The sequence below is a fragment of the Jaculus jaculus genome, chromosome 5 (genome assembly GCF_020740685.1).
Source record: "Jaculus jaculus isolate mJacJac1 chromosome 5, mJacJac1.mat.Y.cur, whole genome shotgun sequence".
Taxonomy (NCBI): domain Eukaryota; kingdom Metazoa; phylum Chordata; class Mammalia; order Rodentia; family Dipodidae; genus Jaculus; species Jaculus jaculus.
In genome coordinates this window covers 59,617,740-59,635,801 of record NC_059106.1, presented here as the reverse complement: position 1 = coordinate 59,635,801, position 18,062 = coordinate 59,617,740, and the positions used below count along the sequence as shown (strand labels likewise).

General features: G+C 47.5%; 1 protein-coding gene across 1 annotated transcript; it reads right to left on the bottom strand.

Moving 5' to 3' along the window:
• Positions 1–107: 107 nt before the first annotated feature.
• On the bottom strand, positions 108–17,209 carry Nudc (nuclear distribution C, dynein complex regulator). The gene is made up of 8 exons (XM_004671223.2): positions 17,053–17,209; positions 8,711–8,788; positions 3,362–3,565; positions 3,215–3,280; positions 2,134–2,448; positions 1,004–1,087; positions 789–907; positions 108–377 (listed from the first exon to the last, which is right to left on the bottom strand). The coding sequence occupies exons 1-8, from the start codon at positions 17,131–17,133 to the stop codon at positions 326–328; spliced, it is 999 nt and encodes a 332-aa protein (XP_004671280.1). The 5' UTR covers positions 17,134–17,209; the 3' UTR covers positions 108–325.
• Between the last annotated feature and the right edge of the window lie 853 nt (positions 17,210–18,062).

The following is an 18,062-nucleotide window of genomic DNA, read 5'->3' as shown; positions in this document are numbered from 1 at the left end:
GGACTTGCCCTAGGTCACATGATAGAATCTGGGCCACAAGCCAAAACCTTAACTTCCAGCAGCAGTCAAAAGAGGCCTGTCCCAGAGGGAGGAAAGGTACAGGTGGAGCTGGGTAAATAGCTTTAATGTGTAACAGTAGGCCAGATGGGGAGGACAAGACCCCCAAGGCCCAGCCCTTCTCCCATGATGCCCTGCGACCTGGCATGCCTGGGCCAGTCCCATGCCTGCCCCAGCCCTGAGGCTCCCAGGTTCCAGGGATGGGTGGGAAAGGAAATTGAGTGGCTGAGGGTATAGCCTCAAGAGTTCACAAAGGCAAACCCAGGGGCTAGTTGACTTTGGCCTTGGAGAAATCCATCTCTGGGTGCTGATCCATGAACCTGGAAAGAAGAAGAGTGGAACAGGCTGCCATCTTTGGCTCTGTCTCCTCAGGCCCACACCAAGTCAGACTTTTACAGGGTCCTGAGAAAGCTGGAGCCAGGCTGAATACAACCCTAGATGTCTGAGGCTCGTTTGACCTCCAGAGACTGAAAACAGAAGTGTCAACACTGGCACTGTTTTCCTGTAGAGGCAATGACTGCCTGTTACCTCTTGTTTCCTACCCTTAGGTGGCCTTGCCCTCCAGGTGACCTCAGCAAGCGATTAAGGTAGGCAGCCAAGGCCATAAACTTGGCTGGTGCACCGTGGAAAGGGGTAGGGCAGTTCTGCAGTTCTGCACTGCACAGTGACCTAACTGGCTGCTGTCACCAGGTCTAAGCACCCCAGTACTCACCCACCCCTAAAGTACTTACTTCTTCAGGATCTCCTGTTTCTTCTGCTCGTCAGAGGTGGGCAGACCCATTGACTTTTGTCTCTGATCATACATCATTTTTTCCACCATGCTGCGGGTCTCACTGTCCAGGTCTGACAGCTGGGGGTAGAGTTAATAACAGGTTTGGATGAAGATGTGAGACTGCCTTGTGCCCTGTAACCACCACCAAAGCTTCCCCAAACAGCCAGGGCGCACCTTGGAGTTCTCAGGATTAATCTTCTTGGTATTGATCTCAGGGTCACTGGACACCAAGCGATTCCACCACTCCATCTTATTGATCTAAGGAGGACATCCAGGGGAAGGAAGGGACTCACTGTGATCCAGTCCTTGCAGAACCAAATTCTTTCCATACACATTTTTTTTTTTTTTAATTTTGAGAGCAGCAGGCAGAGAGAGAGAGAGAGAGAGAGAGAGAGAGAGAATGGGCAAACCAGGGCCTCCAGCCACTGCAAAGGAAGTCCAGATGCATGCGCCACCTTGTGCATCTGGCTTACATGGGTACTGTGGAAATCAAGCCTAGAACCGGGGTCCTTTGGCTTCACAGGCAAGGGCTTAACAGCTAAGCCATCTCTCCAGCCCCACATCATAACGTGTACCTGGGATCCTTGCAGACCTGTGCTGGGACCAGGTATACAGTGGAACCAGACTTATGCCCTCCCAGCAAATAGAGATTGATACCAGGACCAACAGTCATAAATCAAAAGAAAAAAAGTACAACAGAAATAGTCACCCAGAATGCAGGGAGAGAAGTGAGAAAGTGACAGTTGGGCTAAACCTTAAGACTAGCAGTAAGCCATTAGGAAAAGAAAAACAGCAGGAAGGACAGTCCAGCTTGAAGAAAGATCAAGTACAAGAGCAGAGGGGCAAGTGAGAGCCAGCCAAGGACAGCCAGGTTAGTTGGGCCAGGCATTCTGTGCCAGGGGAAGTTGTCCTTGAAAACAGCCCTTTCCAGACACCGCTTTTATTTACTAGTGTGTCCCAATTTCCTAGGAAGGCAGTGCAGTAAATAATGTGGTTTTCCTGTGGGCTAAAGTGGTTACATTGTGTTCACAGACTTCTCTCCAGCCCCTAGAACAGTGCCTGGCACACAGGAGTTCAAGAATGTGTGGCAGGAAGAGGTTTCACAGAGAAGACCGCTCAACCCTGATGCTTAACTCCCTAGAGGAAGAGGCATGGGCAAATCTCAGCTCACCAAAATGAGGACAGAGTAGTGACTTGTGAGGGGAAAGGCTAAGTCCACACTGCCTCCAGCACGGCCTACAGGAGTCACTAGGTACCCTTCCCTCCTCTCCACAAGCCTTCAGGCTAGGACAGCCCTCACGCACCTTCTCCAGATGCACTGTCACCACCTTGCCGTCCTCAATGAGCCACGAGCTCTCCTCCACCTTCACTTCATTGTACAGCTCCCCGTCAATGATGGCTGGCTGTCCCTTGAGCCCCACCCGGAGGTGCCGCCGCTGGATGTCTACCACCACGTCCTTCCCTTTCAGCCGGAAACTGACACGGAAGGGCACTGCCAGGTCCAGCTCCGACAGAGTCTGGGTCCAGCGGTAGTTGGGCAGATCGGCCCCATTGCCTTGGTTGGGCTTCAGCTTCCCTTTGTCCTTCTCATCTTCCTCATCCTCTTCCTCCTCAGCATCCTGCTCATATTCATGGGTGCTTAGCTACTTACCTGACAGACTGGGCCCCTACCAGGCTTGGCATACAGACACAAAACACACCTAAGCAGAGTAGATCCCCGCACTGGTTCACGGGAACCAAAGGTCCTGATCTCTGTCCAAAGGGCCCACACCACTATACCTGTGACAAAGGCCACAGCTGCACTCTACCTGCATGGTACCCTGTATGGGCACTGCCTTTTTCGGTTAGCACCTGCCCCAGGGTTAAGGCCAGTAGGCTTTTTTGTTTTGTTTTGGTCTGGCTCAGGCTGACCTGGAATTGACTATGTAGTCTCAGGGTGGCCTTGAACTCACAGCAAACCTCCTAGCTCTGCCACCAGAGTGCTGGGATTAAAGGTGTGCACCACCACACCCAGCTTTTGTTTCCCTTTGTTTTAATTTCTTGTGAGACAGGTCTTGTAGAACACATCAATCCTCCTGACTCAGCCTCCCACTGCTAAGATCATAGGTGTATGTCACCATACTGACTGTTCTTTTTTCCCTGTTTTTGGAAGGCAGACTGCAGTATGGGAAGATCCCTACAGTTGTGGGCAGAGGGAGAGGAAGGGCTTTTTTGGTGGTAGGGTTACTCTGGCCCAGGCTGGCCTCAAACTCTCAGCAATCCTACCTCTGCTGGATTAAAGGTGTGCCCTCCCCTCCCCCAGCATGCCTGGCTAGGAAGGGCATTCTAGAGAAAGAGGAAGGCTAGTTAGTGCCCACACCCAGACCCCTAGCTAGTCCATCTCACCTGCTTCCCTGGCAAGCCTAAGCTTCCGTTCTTGAGCTGGGCCTCATGATTCTCTGCATCCTTTTTCTGGGGAAAAGAGCACAGAGTTGGCAACAGAGCCTCACTTCCTGGGGCCAATCGAGGCTGGATGAGGGAACCCAACCTCACCTGGTCGATCTCCAGCTGCAGCCTTTCTGCCTCCTCATCAGTCAGCTCCTTGATCTGAGGCCCAGAGGGCTCTGCTTTGGCCTCCTTTGCCAGCCTGGCTGCCCGCTCTGCCTTCTCCTGCCGTTCTGTCTCCTGACGAGCTCGCTTCTCTCGCCGGGCCTTCTGTGCCAGCTGGTTGTGATGGTTAAAAGTCTGTGTGATGAGCTGGGAGAGGAGAGAGGGCAGTAAAGCATCAGAAAGCAGTGTCAAGGCCTGTAGCCTTCATAAAACCCCAAGCTAAATCCCCATTTTTTCACCTGCCACAATACAAACGACTGATTTACCAATTTATTTATTTATTTGAGAAAAACATGCCAGGCCTTCCTGCTACTGCAAGTAAACTCCAGACACATGTGACATTTGTGCATCTGGCTTTATGTGAGTACTGGCAAACTGAACTTGCATGCAAACCCTAATGGACTGGGTTCAATTCCCCAGTACTTATTCATTTTTATTTATTTTGGTTTTCTGAGGTAGGGTCTTGCTTTTGCCCAGGGTGACCAATTAATCACTATGTAGTCTCAGGGTGGCCTTGAACTCACAGTGCTTTTACTACCTCTGCCTCTTACGTGCTGGGATTAAAGCCACTGCACTGATACTTTTTATTTATTTACTTGCAAAGGGAGAGAGAATGAATGGGTGCACCAGGGCCTCTTGCTACTGCAAATGAACTCCAAATGCATGTACCAATTTTTGCATCTGACTTTACATGGATACTGAGGAATTAAACCTGGGCTGGCAGGTTTTGCAAGCAAGAGCTTTTAACTGTGGAGCTATTATCACCAGCCATACTAGTTATTTAAATTTAAATCATGTTATTTTATTTTCCCTTGGAAGGCAGAGAGGAGGATTGCTGTGAGTTCAAGGCCACTCTGAGACCACATAGTCAACTTCAGGTCAGCCTGGGCTAGACCAAGGCCCTACCTCACGGAAAATAAAATGTTAATAAGACGGGGGGGGGGGGGGAGGCCTGGAGAAATGGCTTAGCCGTTAAGGAACTTGCCTGCAAAGCCAAAGAACCTCGGTTCAATTCCCCAGGACCCATGTAAGCCAGATGCACAAGGTGTCACATGCATCTGGAGTTCATTTGCAGTGGCTGGAGGCCCTGTTGTGCCCATTCTCTCTGTCTCTCTCTCTCTTTCTCTTTCTGCCTCTCTCTCACTCGGCCCCCATCTCAAATAAATAAATATAAAATAATTTTTTAAAAAAGGGAGAGAGAGAGAGAGAGAGAAGATCCACCTGAAGGCCATTCTGCTGTCAAAAGAAGCACAAGGTCACAAGACAATTACACAGCAGAGACTGTTCCAACACAAAGCCTTGTCCCAAGTCCCTAATCAGGGGGACCTTGAACTCTAGCCATTTGCCAACCAGTGGCAAAGGAGAGGTGGGAACAGGGCCCTCCTCTTTCCCAGCCCCAGTGAATCATGTCACATCCCATAGTCCTATTACTTCCTAGCTCACAGAGGTTACATGAGGGCAGAGATCAGCCACCAGGCACAGTCAAGGCCAATAACAGGGTCTCTGACCCTTCGCCCAATCTCCTCCCATGAAAGGACACCTTCCATGGAGGCTACCATGGAATCCTAGTGGGTGGGCATGTGAACACAAGCTTTTCCTGACCAGTCAGGGTGACATGGAGTAGAGTGACAACCTGACAGGACAGACTGTGACCAGCCCAAAGGCATAATCTCCTGACCTTGACCACTGTGGGGACAGGCAATCACACTCAAAACAGTGGACAGCAGAGGATGCCTCTAGCAAAACACTGCTGAATTCCTCTACAGGAGCAATTCTGTCTTCCAGCCCTACTCTATCCTTGCCCATTTCCAGAAAGCTGGAGTGGGACACTAGGCTCCTGTCCTTTTACCACTTCCTAGTTGCCATACAGCACACCTGGGGAAGACGGACTGCAAGTCTAGCTGGTGGAGAGGGATACCTAGCGTTGGAGGCAGACAGACACTCTGCCATCCTCTCATCCTTACCTACAAGTCAGCACTCACCAACTTTGTCCTCCCCAGTGACTCCTATATTAAAGAGTGGCATCATCAATCATCCCTCCAAACACCCAAAGACAGTAGAGAGTCATCTATGAGTACCTCCTGTTACCAGTCCACTCACTACTCCCCATGGCCTATAGCAGCCTCTAGCCAGGTCCTCCTGCCGGCCTGTTCCTTACTGACCTTCATTTCCTAGTTCAATCTCAATTATCAAGTTCAGACCCAGTTTGTCCAGGTTGTGGTGATACCCTCTCCTGGCAGATGCAGGATATTCCTCTGTAATTTACATAGGTTTGCATTTGTTTCTTGCTGCCTCCTTTACCTGCAACACCCTTCTTCCCTCCACAACAGTCCCCACTGTGCCTTTCTGTGTTGGCATCCAAGTGCCAACTCCTCCCCACACCTTTTCTGCTTTCACCAAGTATGCACTCTCTAAACCCAAGGACTATGCCCTCAAATTGTACCACATGTATAACTATCAGGGCTGTGCTGCAGCAGAATCCTTACCTGACTACCTGGAATTCTCTATGTATAGTCAGTCTCAGAGTAGCCTTGAACTCATGGTGATCCACCTACCTCTGCCCCAACTTGGTCTATCTGGTTTTAAGTGGTTACCAAGCCATTGGGCTTTTCCTTTAACTGCTGAGCTCTCTCTCCAGCTGTTACTGAAAAAAGAATGGGCACACCAGGGCTTCTAGCAACTACAAATGAACTCCAGATGCGTGCGCCCCCTTGTGCACCTGGCTAACATGGGTCCTGGGGAAATGAACCAGGGTCCTTTGGCTTTGCAGGCAAATGCCTTAATCAGTAAGCCATCCCTCCAGCCCGATTCTTTTTTTTTTTCAATATTTTATTTTTGTTTATTTATTTGAGAAAGCAAGAGTCAGAATGGTCACTGTCAGGCCCTCCAACCACTGCAAATGAAATCCAGACACATGTGCCACTTTGTGCATCTGGCTTAGGCTGGTTCTGGGGAATTGAACCTGGGTCCTCTGGCTTTGCAGGTAAATGCCTAAACTGCTGAGGCATCTCTCCAAGCCCTGTTACTGATTTTTTTTTGTTTTTGTTTTTCTTTTTTTTTTTTTTTTTTTTTGGTTTTTCAAGGTAGGGTCTCACTCTGGCTCAGGCTGACCTGGAATCCACTATGTAGTCTCAGGGTGGCCTCGAACTCTCAGCGATCCTCCTACCTCTGCCTCCCAAGTGCTGGGTTGTTTTTGTTTTTCAAGGTAGGGTCTCACTCTAGCCCAGGCTGAGCTGGAATTCACCATGGAGTCTCAGGGTGGCCTCGAACTCACGGTGATCCTACCTCTGCCTCCTGAGTGCTGGGATTAAAGGCATGTGCCACCACGCCAGACTTTTTGATTATTTATTTATTTGAGAGTGACAGAGAAAGAGGCAGATAGAGAGAGAATGGGTGCACCAGGGCCTCCAGCCACTGCAAAGGAACTCCAAATGTGTGCTCCCCCCTTGTGCATCTGGCTAACGTAGGTCCTGGGGTCCTTAGGCTTCACAGGCAAACGCTTAACTGCTAAGCTCTCTCTCCAGCCCGATACTGATTTAGGTTTCCTGTGCTTACAGATAATTCCCAGTTAATTAGTTTAGTAAGTGATGTTGCATAAAATTATTGTCTTTCAGAAAAATCACTGAGGCAGTTTTACTACAAAGACAGTCAGGACACTGGGCGTGGTGGCACACATCATTAATCCCAGCACTTGCAAGGCAGAGGTAGGAGGACTGTTGTGAGTTCAAGGACAGCCTGAGACAGTGAATTCAAGGTCAGCATGCGCTAGAGAGAGACCTTACTTTGAAAAATGGAAAGAAAAAAAAAAAAAAAACCAAGCTGGGTGTGGTGGCACATGCCTTTGATCCCAGCTCTAAGAAGGCAGAGCCTCGTGGGAAGATCAGTGTGAGTTCAAAGCCAGCCTGGGACTGCAGAATAAAGTGAGACCTTACCTGGAGGGGAAAAAAAGAAAAGAAAAAAAAAGGAAGGAGCCAGGAGTGGTGGCACATACTTTTAATCCCAGCACTTGGGAGGCAGAAATAGGAGGATTGCCGTGAGTTTGAGGCCAACCTGAGACTACATAGTGAATTCCAGGTCAGCCTGGGCTAGAGTGAGACCCTACATTGAAAACCAAAAGGAAAAGAAAAAAAAAAAAACAAGGGGAAGGAGAGGGAATTCAAGAAGCATGACAAAGAAAACCTCCCAGTGAGTATAGTGGTTTGATTCAGGTGTCCCCCATAAGCTTAGGTGTCCTAAATGCTAGGTTCCCAGCTGATAGACATTGGGAATTAATGCTTCTTGGAGGCAGTATATTGTTGGGGCTGGCGGGCTTATGGGTATTATAGCCAGTGTTTGGCACACTTTCCTGTTCCTGTTGTCCACTTGATATTGGCCAGGAGGTGATATCCACCCTCTGCTCATGCCATCATTTTCCCTGCCATCATGGAGCTTCCCCTCTGTAAGCCACAATAATCCTTTTTTCCCACAAGCTACTCTTGGTCAGGTGATTTTTGCCCACACTGAACCTGACTGCAACAGGCACTGTGATAATGTGCACAGGGAATGGGGACAGGGGTTGCCACAGGTACTGATATGAAATCCCATGCTAGTATCAGAAGTCAAACTGGCCTGTGTCCTTTGACACAGATTTCCTTCGACTGACTTGCTGAGAACACCTCAAACAAGTTTACAGAAACCTATGAGTTTGTGAGAACAGTAGGGGGTTTCTAACACCACAGGGAATCAAAGTCTTCTGAAAGCAGAGTGTAAGGGGCTTTGCCTGCAAACTCTCTGAAGGTAACCAAATGGTTAGTGAGAGAAATATCTGCTAACAATGGAAAGCATGGTGGAATTAAGGTATGACTGGCAACTGTTAACATCTCAAGAGAAAAAAAACAAACATGTTTCTAAGAAGCAAATCCAGCCTGCAGTGTACCTACTGACATATGAGAAATCTATTGGCAAAAACATTAAACCACTCCATGGAGATGCACAATGCAGTCACAAGACTAGTTTTTGTCCCAGGTTGCTGACACAAAGCTCCCAAATCCTTTGTTGGTTCTCCAAGTTAGCACAAAAGAACACACAGGCCCATTTCCTAACGTGTGGAATGGGGATGGCTAACACCTAGACTTCTTCACGAACTGCTGCACAACCATGGGAACACAAGAACAAAGCACTCAGTAAGGTTTCCAGTCACCAAGCCCCACCCTGCATATTCCTCCTCTGCTTAAGGGTCCTTGAATGCCAAAGGAAGTGAGCTTTTCTTCCGCACTCAGACCTACCCAAGGAAAACACGTTCCCAACACTCACCTTCTCTGCCATCCCCTCTTCTCCTCCAATGAAAAAGTCTGTTTTGCGTCGAAGGAAACTGAAGAAGGTGTTCACAAGCTGAAAGACAGAGGGACACGTAAGCCAACAGTGTATTGATAAGAACGCTCAACAGCAATCAACTTCCTCAATTTAAGAGGGATGATTTGGCAGTTAAGACACTTGCCTGCTAAGCTTAAGGACCCAGATTGTATTCCCCAGGACCTGTGTAAGCCAGAGCACAAGGTGGCACGTGTGTAGAGAGCCTGGTGTATCATCCTATCTGCCTCTCTCTCTTTCAAAAAAAAAAATATATATAGATAGATAGATAGATAGACAGATATATACACACACACATACAGACATATATATATTTAAAGAGAGAGTTTGGGCTGGAGAGATGGCTTAGCAGTTAAGCGCTTGCCTATGAAGCCTAAGGACCCTGGTTAGAGGCTCAATTTCCCAGGACCCACGCTAGCCAGATGCACACGCATCTGGAGTTTGTTTGCAGTGGCTGGAAGCCCTGGCACACCCATTCTCTCTTTCAATCTGTCTGTCTCTCTGTCACTCTCAAATAAATAAAAATGAGGGCTGGAGAGATGGCTTAGCGGTTAAGCGCTTGCCTGTGAAGCCTAAGGACCATGGTTCGAGGCTCAGTTCCCCAGGTCCCACGTTAGCCAGATGCACAAGGGGGCGCACACGTCTGGAGTTCGTTTGCAGAGGCTGGAAGCCCCGGCACGCCCATTCTCTCTCTCCCCCTCTGTCTTTCTCTCTGTGTCTGTCGCTCTCAAATAAATAAAAAATTTAAAAAATAATAATAAAAATAAATAAATAAAAATGAACAAAAAAATTTTTTTAAGTTTTGGGGCTGGAGAGATGGTTTAGTGATTCTGGAGTTCGTTTGGAATGGCTACAGGTCCTGGCATGCCCATTCTCTCTCTTCTCTCACTCTCTGCACTTGCAAATAAAAAAAAGTATTAAGGGGCTGGAGAGATGGATTAACAGTTAAGCACCTGCCTGTAAAGCCTAAGGATCCTGGTCCAAGGCTCCATTCCCCAGTACCCATGTAAGCTAGATGCACAAGGTGGTGCATGCATCTGGAGTTGGTTTGCAACGGCAAGAGGCCCTGGTATACCATTTTCTCCCCCCCCCCCCCGCCTCTTTCTCTCTAGTAAACAAACAAACAAAAATATTTTTTAAAAATTTTTAAAAGAGAAGAGTTTGGGTTGGAGAGATGGCCTAGTGGTTAAGGTATTTGCCTGCAAAGCCAAAGAACCCAGGTTCAATTCCCCAGGACCCACGTAAGCCAGATGCACAAAGTGGTGTATACATCTGGAGTCAGTTTGCATTAGTTGGAGGCCCTGATACACCCATTCTCTCTCTCTCCCCTCCTTCCTCCCTCTTTCCCTCTATCTCAAATGAATAAAATAAAATAAAATAAAAAAAAGAGGGCAGGAGATGGCTTAGAGGTTAAGCACGTGCCTGTGAAGCCTAAGGACCTGGTTCAGGGCTCAATTCCCCAGGACCCACACTAGCCAGATGCACAAGGGGGCACCCTAAGTAGGGTCTCACTCTAGCCCAGGCTGACCTGAATTCCCTCTGTAATCTCAGGGTGGCCTTGAACTCACAATGATCCTCCTACCTCTGCCTCACAAGTGTTGGGATTAAAGACATGAGCCACTACAACCAATAATTTTTTTTTCTTTTTTGGTTTTCGAGGTAGGATCTCACTCTGGTCCAAGATAACCTGAATTAATTATGTAGTCTCGAGGTTGTTGTTTTTCAAGGTAGGGTCTCATTCTAACTCAGGCTGACCTGGAATTCACTATGTAGTCTCAGAGTGGTCTCAAACTCTTAGCGATCCTCCTACCTCTACCTCCTAAATGATGGGATTAAAGATGTGCACAACCATACCCGGCTCCCAATAAATATTTTTAAAAACAAAATTTTTAACAAGGGCTGGAGAGATGGCTTAACAGTTAAGGTCCGATTCCCCAGAACCCTCATAAGCCAGATGCACATGGTGGCACATGCATCTGGAGTTCATATGCAGTGGCTAGACCCTGGTATGCCCATTATCTCTAATAAATAATAAAACAACCAGAAGCCATGGCTTCACTCTACATGCACAACAAAGGCACCAGTGATTTTGAGTGCTGATGGCCACCCCTGATAAAGGTTTGCCTTAAGATATATTTTATTTATTTATTGGACAGAGGCAGATAGACTGGGCATGCCAGGGCCACTAGCTGCCACAAACCCACTTTAGATGCATACACCACCTTGTACATCTGGCTAACGTAGGTCCTGGGGAATTGAACTTGGATCCTTAAGCTTTGCAGCCTTAACCTCTAAGCCATCTATCCAGCCCTAGGATTTTTTTTGTTTTTGTTTTTCACTTTTTCAAAGCAAGGTTTCACTCTAGACCAGGCTTATCTGGAATTTACTATGTAGTCTCAGGCTAGCCTTGAATTCAAGGCAATTCTCCTACATCTGCCTGGCATTAAAGATGTGTGCCACCTCACCAGCCTCAGAATTTTTTTTTCTTTAATATTTACTTTCAATGTGAGAGAATGGGCATGCAAAGGCCTCTTGCAAATGAACTTCATTTCAGCTGCAGGTGCCACTTCATACAGCTGACCTTATGTGAATGCTAGGGAATCAAACTCAGGCCATCTGGCTTTGGAAGCAAGCGACTTTAACCACTGAACAATTTTGCCAGTGCTGCATTAGGACTTCTTTGACTTGGTCTTGTCACCAAAGCAGTATGCATTGTGTAGAAACCAAATTTTCAATTTCGGTCTTTTCCTGGGCTGGCAGTATGTATAGTAAGTATACTTTCTTATGATACAAGGCAGAGAGCCTCTGCTCCCTACCATCTATTCTGCCTTGAGGGCAAACTACCAATGTACTGTGTCCCAGCTATGTTGTCCCAAAGGTGGGTGTATTCATGTGTCTTCAACTTCCTTATGATGGAATCCAACCCATCTCCAGTTGAGGAGCATCAGCATATGCACAGTAAAGTGCTTACTGAATGAAATCATCTAGGGGTAGTCCAGGGCAAGCAATGCAGGCTTTATTTGCTCAAGTAAGGAATTCTAAATCTGATGCTAGACGTTATTCCAATGGGTGCAATTCTTACCTCTAAACACTTTTTTGATTTTTGAAGGTAGAGTCTCACTCCTACATCAGCCTCCAGACTGCCAGGACCAAAGGCATGTACCACTCCACCTAGCTCCTAGACACTTTTTATTATTTTTATTTTTTAATATTTTATTCATTTATTTGAAAGAGAAAATGAGGAAGGGGAGAGAGAGAATGGGCACACTAGGGCCTCCAGCCCCTGCAAATGAACTCCAGACACATGCCATGCACCACCTTGTGCTTCTGGCTAACGTGGGTCCTGAGGAATCGAACCTGGGTCCTCTGGGCCTTAACTGCTAAATCACTCTATGTCCATGTACAGAATGTGAGTTGTGGCCTGATCCCCACAGGCTCTTCTACTTCTTTCTGCTTCTGTTTACTAAAAAAAAAAAAAAAAAAAAAAAAAAAAATACAAGCTGGGCATGTGGGGTACACATTTAATCCCAGCACTTTGGAGGCTGGTGTAGAAGGATCACCCTAAATTCATGAGTTTGAGGCCACCCTGAAAGGAGGGAAAAAAAATTCACTGATACTCCTACATAAAAAAAAAAAAAAGCTAGTGCCTATGAAGCCTAAGGACCCCGGTTTGAGGCTCGATTCCCCTGGACCCACATTAGCCAGATGCACAATGGGGCGCACGCATCTGGAGTTTGTTTGCAGTGGCTGAAGGCCCTGACACGCCCATTCTCTCCCTCTCTCTCTCTCCCTCCCTCTCTCTCTCTCTCTGTGGCTCTCAAAAAAATAAATAAAACTAAAGTTTTTTAAAAATGTCATATCCATGTTCAAAACATTAAAAAGATACAAAATGACTAAATAAAAACCAATGAAATTTCTCAAAAAAAAAAAAAAAAAAAAAAAAAAAAAAAAAAAAAAAAAAAAAAAAAAAAAGCTAGAAAAGAGATATAAAGGGAAGAGAAAGGAAGGGAGGGGATACTTAATAGGATGGTATTATATATAAGTAGAAGAATAGATTAATGGGGATGAAAAGGCCCAAAGTAAAGTCAGGGGAAGAAATTGAGTAAAAGAAAGGTAGAGGGAGGGCTAATCCAAAACTAAAAGGATATAAGTAAATCATATGGAAACCTGCTTTTTTGGGCAATGGAACACTCAGGAGCCATAGATTATTGCTAGAAATTTTTAAGTGCCAGGGATAGGATACCTTCCAGTGAGTTGTTGGCCAAGGAGGTCCCTGATGCCCCCAAAACATTATAGGCCATTCCCCAGGCTCTTGGTTTTCCACCAGGAATAGATGGTAAGGCCCTATTGCTGAAGACTCCACATACTTGGGCTGCAAAGACACTGAGAAATCCTGCTGGAACTGAGCTGATAACCTCCTCTATGTAGACCAGCTGACAGAAAACTGGAAAAAGCCATTCTGCATGCAGTTCAATGGTAGAGAAATCACCAGTGAAGAACTCAACAGTGAACACTGCCAAGTCTTAAATTTGGCCAGCTAGGCCAAATGAGCTAATGGGTGCAATAGTGGCACATCTGTCATGGTGGAAACCAACTGTCCCCCCTAATTGGACTGGAGGCATGCTCCATGAGAGGGAATACATCCCTGATACTGAAAACTTAAAACATGGGTAGTCATGAGCCCTAGGGGTGTAACATCTGCTGCTGTCTGGCTTAATGTATATACTATGCTTATCAAACTGCCCAGTAAGAACTTCTGTTAATGTTCATACCCTTATATTAATGCTACTCTCACTTTTGGTAGAGAATCTTCTCTTTTCAGATGGCAGTGACCTTGGGATGACTAAGAAGGTGTCATGGTGCTGGGAAGAAGTGACAAATAAGTGTTCAGCACTGCACTATCTCTAGCACACTTTCCAAGGCTCAGGGACTATTGCAGAAGAGGTGGCAGAAAGAATGTAAGAGCCAAAGGAAGGGCAGGACTCTTTACAATGTGCTCCTCCCGGCACAAAATGGCCTGAATATCCACGACCTCACAGTGCCTGACACTACACAAGATCATCATAATAGGAGGAAGAGATCATGAATAAATAAGAGACTGATTGAGATGGGGAGGGGATATGATGGAGAATGGAATTTCAAAGGGGAAAGTGGGAGGGGGAGGGTATCACCATGGTATATTTTTTATAATCATGGAAGTTGTTAATTTAAAAAAAAATTTTTTTTTTTTAACTATCAGAAATACAAGGGAAAATGGAAAGCATCTTGCTGAAGAGGACTCTGACCTGCCTTGCCCAACTTTGGAAGGCCAGAGCAGAAGAGTCTCCAAGAAGTGATGCTCTGCAGCTCTGTGAACCAAACCCAGAGTTGAAGTCTTCTTTTTCAAAAACAAACAAACAAAAGAAAAAAATTAAAGAATTTTAAAAAGAAAATGATAGAGAGGGAATGGATGTGTCAGGGCCTCCTACCACTGCAAATGCACATGCACCACTTTGTCTATTTGGCTTTCTGTGGGTCCTGGGAAATCAGACCTGACCTTCAGGCTTTGAAAACAAGCACCTTAACCACTAAGCAATCTCTTCAGCCCTGTTTTTTATAATTCTATGTATTGGCTATTTTCCTCTCCTTGGTCACCTTCTCTATCATTTGGTCAATTAAAAATTAATGACAAGGGGCTGGAGAGATACTTCACCAGCTAAAAGTATTTGCTGTACAAGCACCAGGGCCTGAGAGGGCCTAATACCCTATCTGAGTTCCATTCCCCAACATCCAGCACCCACATAAAAAGCTGTGTGGGTGTGATGGTCTGGATCAGATGTCCTTCATAAACTCATGTGTTTTGAATGGCTGGTCCCCAGCTAGTGGTAATTTGGTAGGTGGAGCCTTAATGGAAGAGCTGTGTTGTTGGGAGCAGGCTTAGGGGTGTTATAGCCAGCTCCCCTTTGCCAGAGTTTGGCTTACTCTCTCCCTGCTATTATCCACCTGCTGTGACAGAGGTGATGTCCAGCCTCTGCTCATGCCATCCATCCCCAGCCATCATGAAGCTTCCCCTAAAGACTTCAAGTCAAAATAAAAGCTTTCCTCCCATCAAGAAAGGAAGGGTTAAAAAAAAAAAAAAAAAGGAAAGGAAAGGAAGGAAGCAAGAAAGGAGGCAGGCAGGCAGGCAAGCAAGCAAGCAGCAAGACCCTACTTCAAAAAAACACACAAAAACCAATTACAGAACCTGTGCTAGTGGATCCTTGCAGTCCATACACCTTAACCATACTGTTACTGTGACTGTGGAAAAGGGTCTCTGTCGGAGGCCATTGTATGTATCACTGGCTGGCTTCCAACTCAATCTACCTGCCTTCTCTACCATCCCAGTACCAGGATTAGTCATGAATTAGCACACCCAGCCCTCAATTGTGCATCTAAAATGCTCTTTAAGGGGGGGGGAGGAAGCTGGAGAGATGGCTTAGCAGTTAAGGTGTTTGCCTACAAAGCAAAAGGACCCAGGTTCGATTCCCCAGGACCCACATAAGCCAGATGCACAAGGAGCACGTGTGTCTGAGGCTCATTTGCAGTGGCTATAGGCCCTGGCATGCCCATTCTGTCTCTCATCTCTCTCTGCTTGTTAATAGTGTATCTGACTTATGTGAGTGCTTGGGGAATTGGACCAAGGTCCTTAGGTTTTTCAGGCAAGCAGCTTAACCATCAAGCCATTTGCCCAGCAAACCAAAAATATTTTTATTTACTTATTTGAGAGAAAGAGGCAGATAGAGAACAGACGTGCCAGGACCTCCACCCACTGCATAGGAACTCCAGACAGATGCGCCACCTCGTGCATCTGGCTTATGTAGGTCTGGGGAATTGAATCTAGGCCATTTGGCTTTGCAGGTATGTGCCTTTTCTCCAGCCCCTAAAATGCTCTTTTTAAGCTAAAATCAAACACCCTATAACCTCACTATAGACGCCTTTAATAACAACATTCATGAGGCCAAGGTAAGAGTTATCACTGAGCTCAAGACTACCCTGAGACTACAAAGTAAATTCCAGTTCAGCCTGAGCTAGTGAGACCATCTACGATAAACTAATCAACTAAATAAATGAATAAATTTGACATCAGAGCTTCACAAGCGAAAGTGTTTAAATCGCTGAACCATCTCGCCAGCCCCAAAACAAATTTTAAAATCCTTTTTTTTGGGGGGGGGGTGTTCCAAGGTAGGGGAGGATAGCGCTCTAGCTCAGGCTGACCTGGAGTTCACTATTTCAGGATGGCCCCGAACTCATGGTGATCCTCCTACCTCTGCTTCCCGTAAAATGCTCTTTCTAAGCTCCAAGAAGAAAGGACAGGTTTCTGTTCACTTCTGTCCCCAGGGTTCTGGCTCATGTGTGACACATGCTAATCGCTTCTGACAAACACTTCCTAATGAACAAGTCTTACTATTCAGAATTCGGCCATTCCCTTCAAGACACTATTCTCCCAATACTCAAGAAAATTAGGAGTCAAACGTGAACGCACACACCCGTAATCCCAGAACTAAGGAGTTCCAAACAAGCTAGAGCTTCCTCACCCGGCATGATGGCACACTACTTTAATCCCACCACTTGGGAGTCAAAGGTACGAGGATCTCCATGAGTTCGAGGCAACTGTGAGACTACACAGCGAAAACCAGGTCATCCTGAGATAGAGCAAGACCCTACCTCGAAAAACTAAAAGAAAAAAATAATTTTAATAATCCCCCAAAAGATTCTCTCTAGATGAACATATAAATAAATAAAAGGGGGTAGACTAGGTGTCATCTCATAGACAAGGAAACTGAGGCCTAGAGAAGTGTCAAGGATCGCAACTTGGTAGCTAGTGGAATTCACCTGTGACTGTAGGTTTTCTGGAAAGGCCACGTGCTAAACCCGGCCCACAGCGACACTACGTCCAAGATGCAAAGCCCGTCTGAGGCCGCCCGAGGGATGCTCTCGGGGGTGGCCATGCAAACGCTACAGCGTGTGTGGAACCCAGGGTGGACCCCGAGCATCGGAGGAGGGTGGGGGGGTCAGAATGGCTAAGGAGACGTGAGGTAGGCCGGGCGGGGGGACCCTGGAACAGAGGGGAGGGGAGGAGACTCCGCCGACGGGCGGGCCGGACCGGAAGCCGGAGCGCGGCGACAATAAACGGGCAGCCCAGGCCCCGCGAGGCTCCCGGGTCCTCCGAAGGAGACAGGAAGGCCCGAGGGAACCAGGCTAGGGAAGGCGGGTGGTGGGCGGGCGGCTCTGGGCCCGGTGGGCCGACGCGGCGGCCGGGCCGTTACCTCCTGCACGCCGCCCTCGTGCTGCTGCGCCATGGCCAGCAGCATGCCGTCGAAGCGCTCCTCCTCCTGCTCCCCGCCCATCGCGCCTGCCGCTCCGCACTCCGCGCTGCTCGGGATCGCGCCGGGATCAACGGCTCCGCTCCGCTAGCTAGCCTTCCGCAGCGGAGCCGGAAACACGCACCCGCCGGCCGCCCAGACCCGCCTCCTCTCTCTCGCTCGCTCGCTCGCTCTCTCTCTTTCTTTCTTCCCGCCCCTCTCCCGGGCGGCGGCCATTGACCGCGCGGGAAGCGACCCGCTTCACACACCATTGGTCGGCGTCTTGAGCCAATCAGCGAGCGCAGCCGTGAAGCGGTGGGCGGAGCCGGGGAGGCCCCCAGAGTTTGGATTGAGTTGCTATGGTCACCAGGCGCTTCGGAGACTTCTAGAAAAGCCCTGTGCTTTCTTCTAGACGGCGGCGTTAGAAGTTAGAAGGAACTTGTGCTCCTCCTCCGCCTCGCTAACGACGTCCTAGCCTAAAAAGTAGTGCCTTTAAGTTGTATCTTCCAATCGTGCTCGAACTAACCAAATGAGACCCAAAAAGAAAACACCCAAAGGACAGCCTACATCCTTCCCAGTCATCATCACACACTTGACCAGGCTCCTAGAGCTTAGAAACCACAGCTGCTCAGGCCCTATGGCTAAGAAATTATGTATGTATTTATTTGTTTTAAGAGGGGGGGAGGGAGAGAATGGGCGCAGCAGGGCCTCCAGCCACTGAAAACAAACCCCAGATAAATGCGACCCCTTGTGCATCTGGCTTACCTGGGTCCTGGAGAATCTAACCAAGGTCCTTTGCCTTTTTAGGCAAGCGCCTTAACCTCTAAGCCATCTATCTCTCCAGCCCCACCCCTACTTTTTAATATTTATTTGTTTACTTATTTCAGAGGGATAGAATGGCGTGCCAGGGTCTCTAGCCACTGCAAAGGAATTTGAGACGCATGCGTGGCGTTGTACCTGTAGCTTTACGTGGG

Bases quoted from the DNA above. Each gene is read 5' to 3' on its own strand.
- Nudc (XM_004671223.2), bottom strand. From the start codon at position 17,133: ATGGGCGGGGAGCAGGAGGAGGAGCGCTTCGACGGCATGCTGCTGGCC. The intron at 3,566-8,710 runs GTGAGTGTTGGG...CTCCTCTCCCAG, and splicing joins AAGAGGGGATGGCAGAGAAG to CTCATCACACAGACTTTTAA. The intron at 378-788 runs GTAAGTACTTTA...TCTTCTTTCCAG, and splicing joins AAACAGGAGATCCTGAAGAA to GTTCATGGATCAGCACCCAG.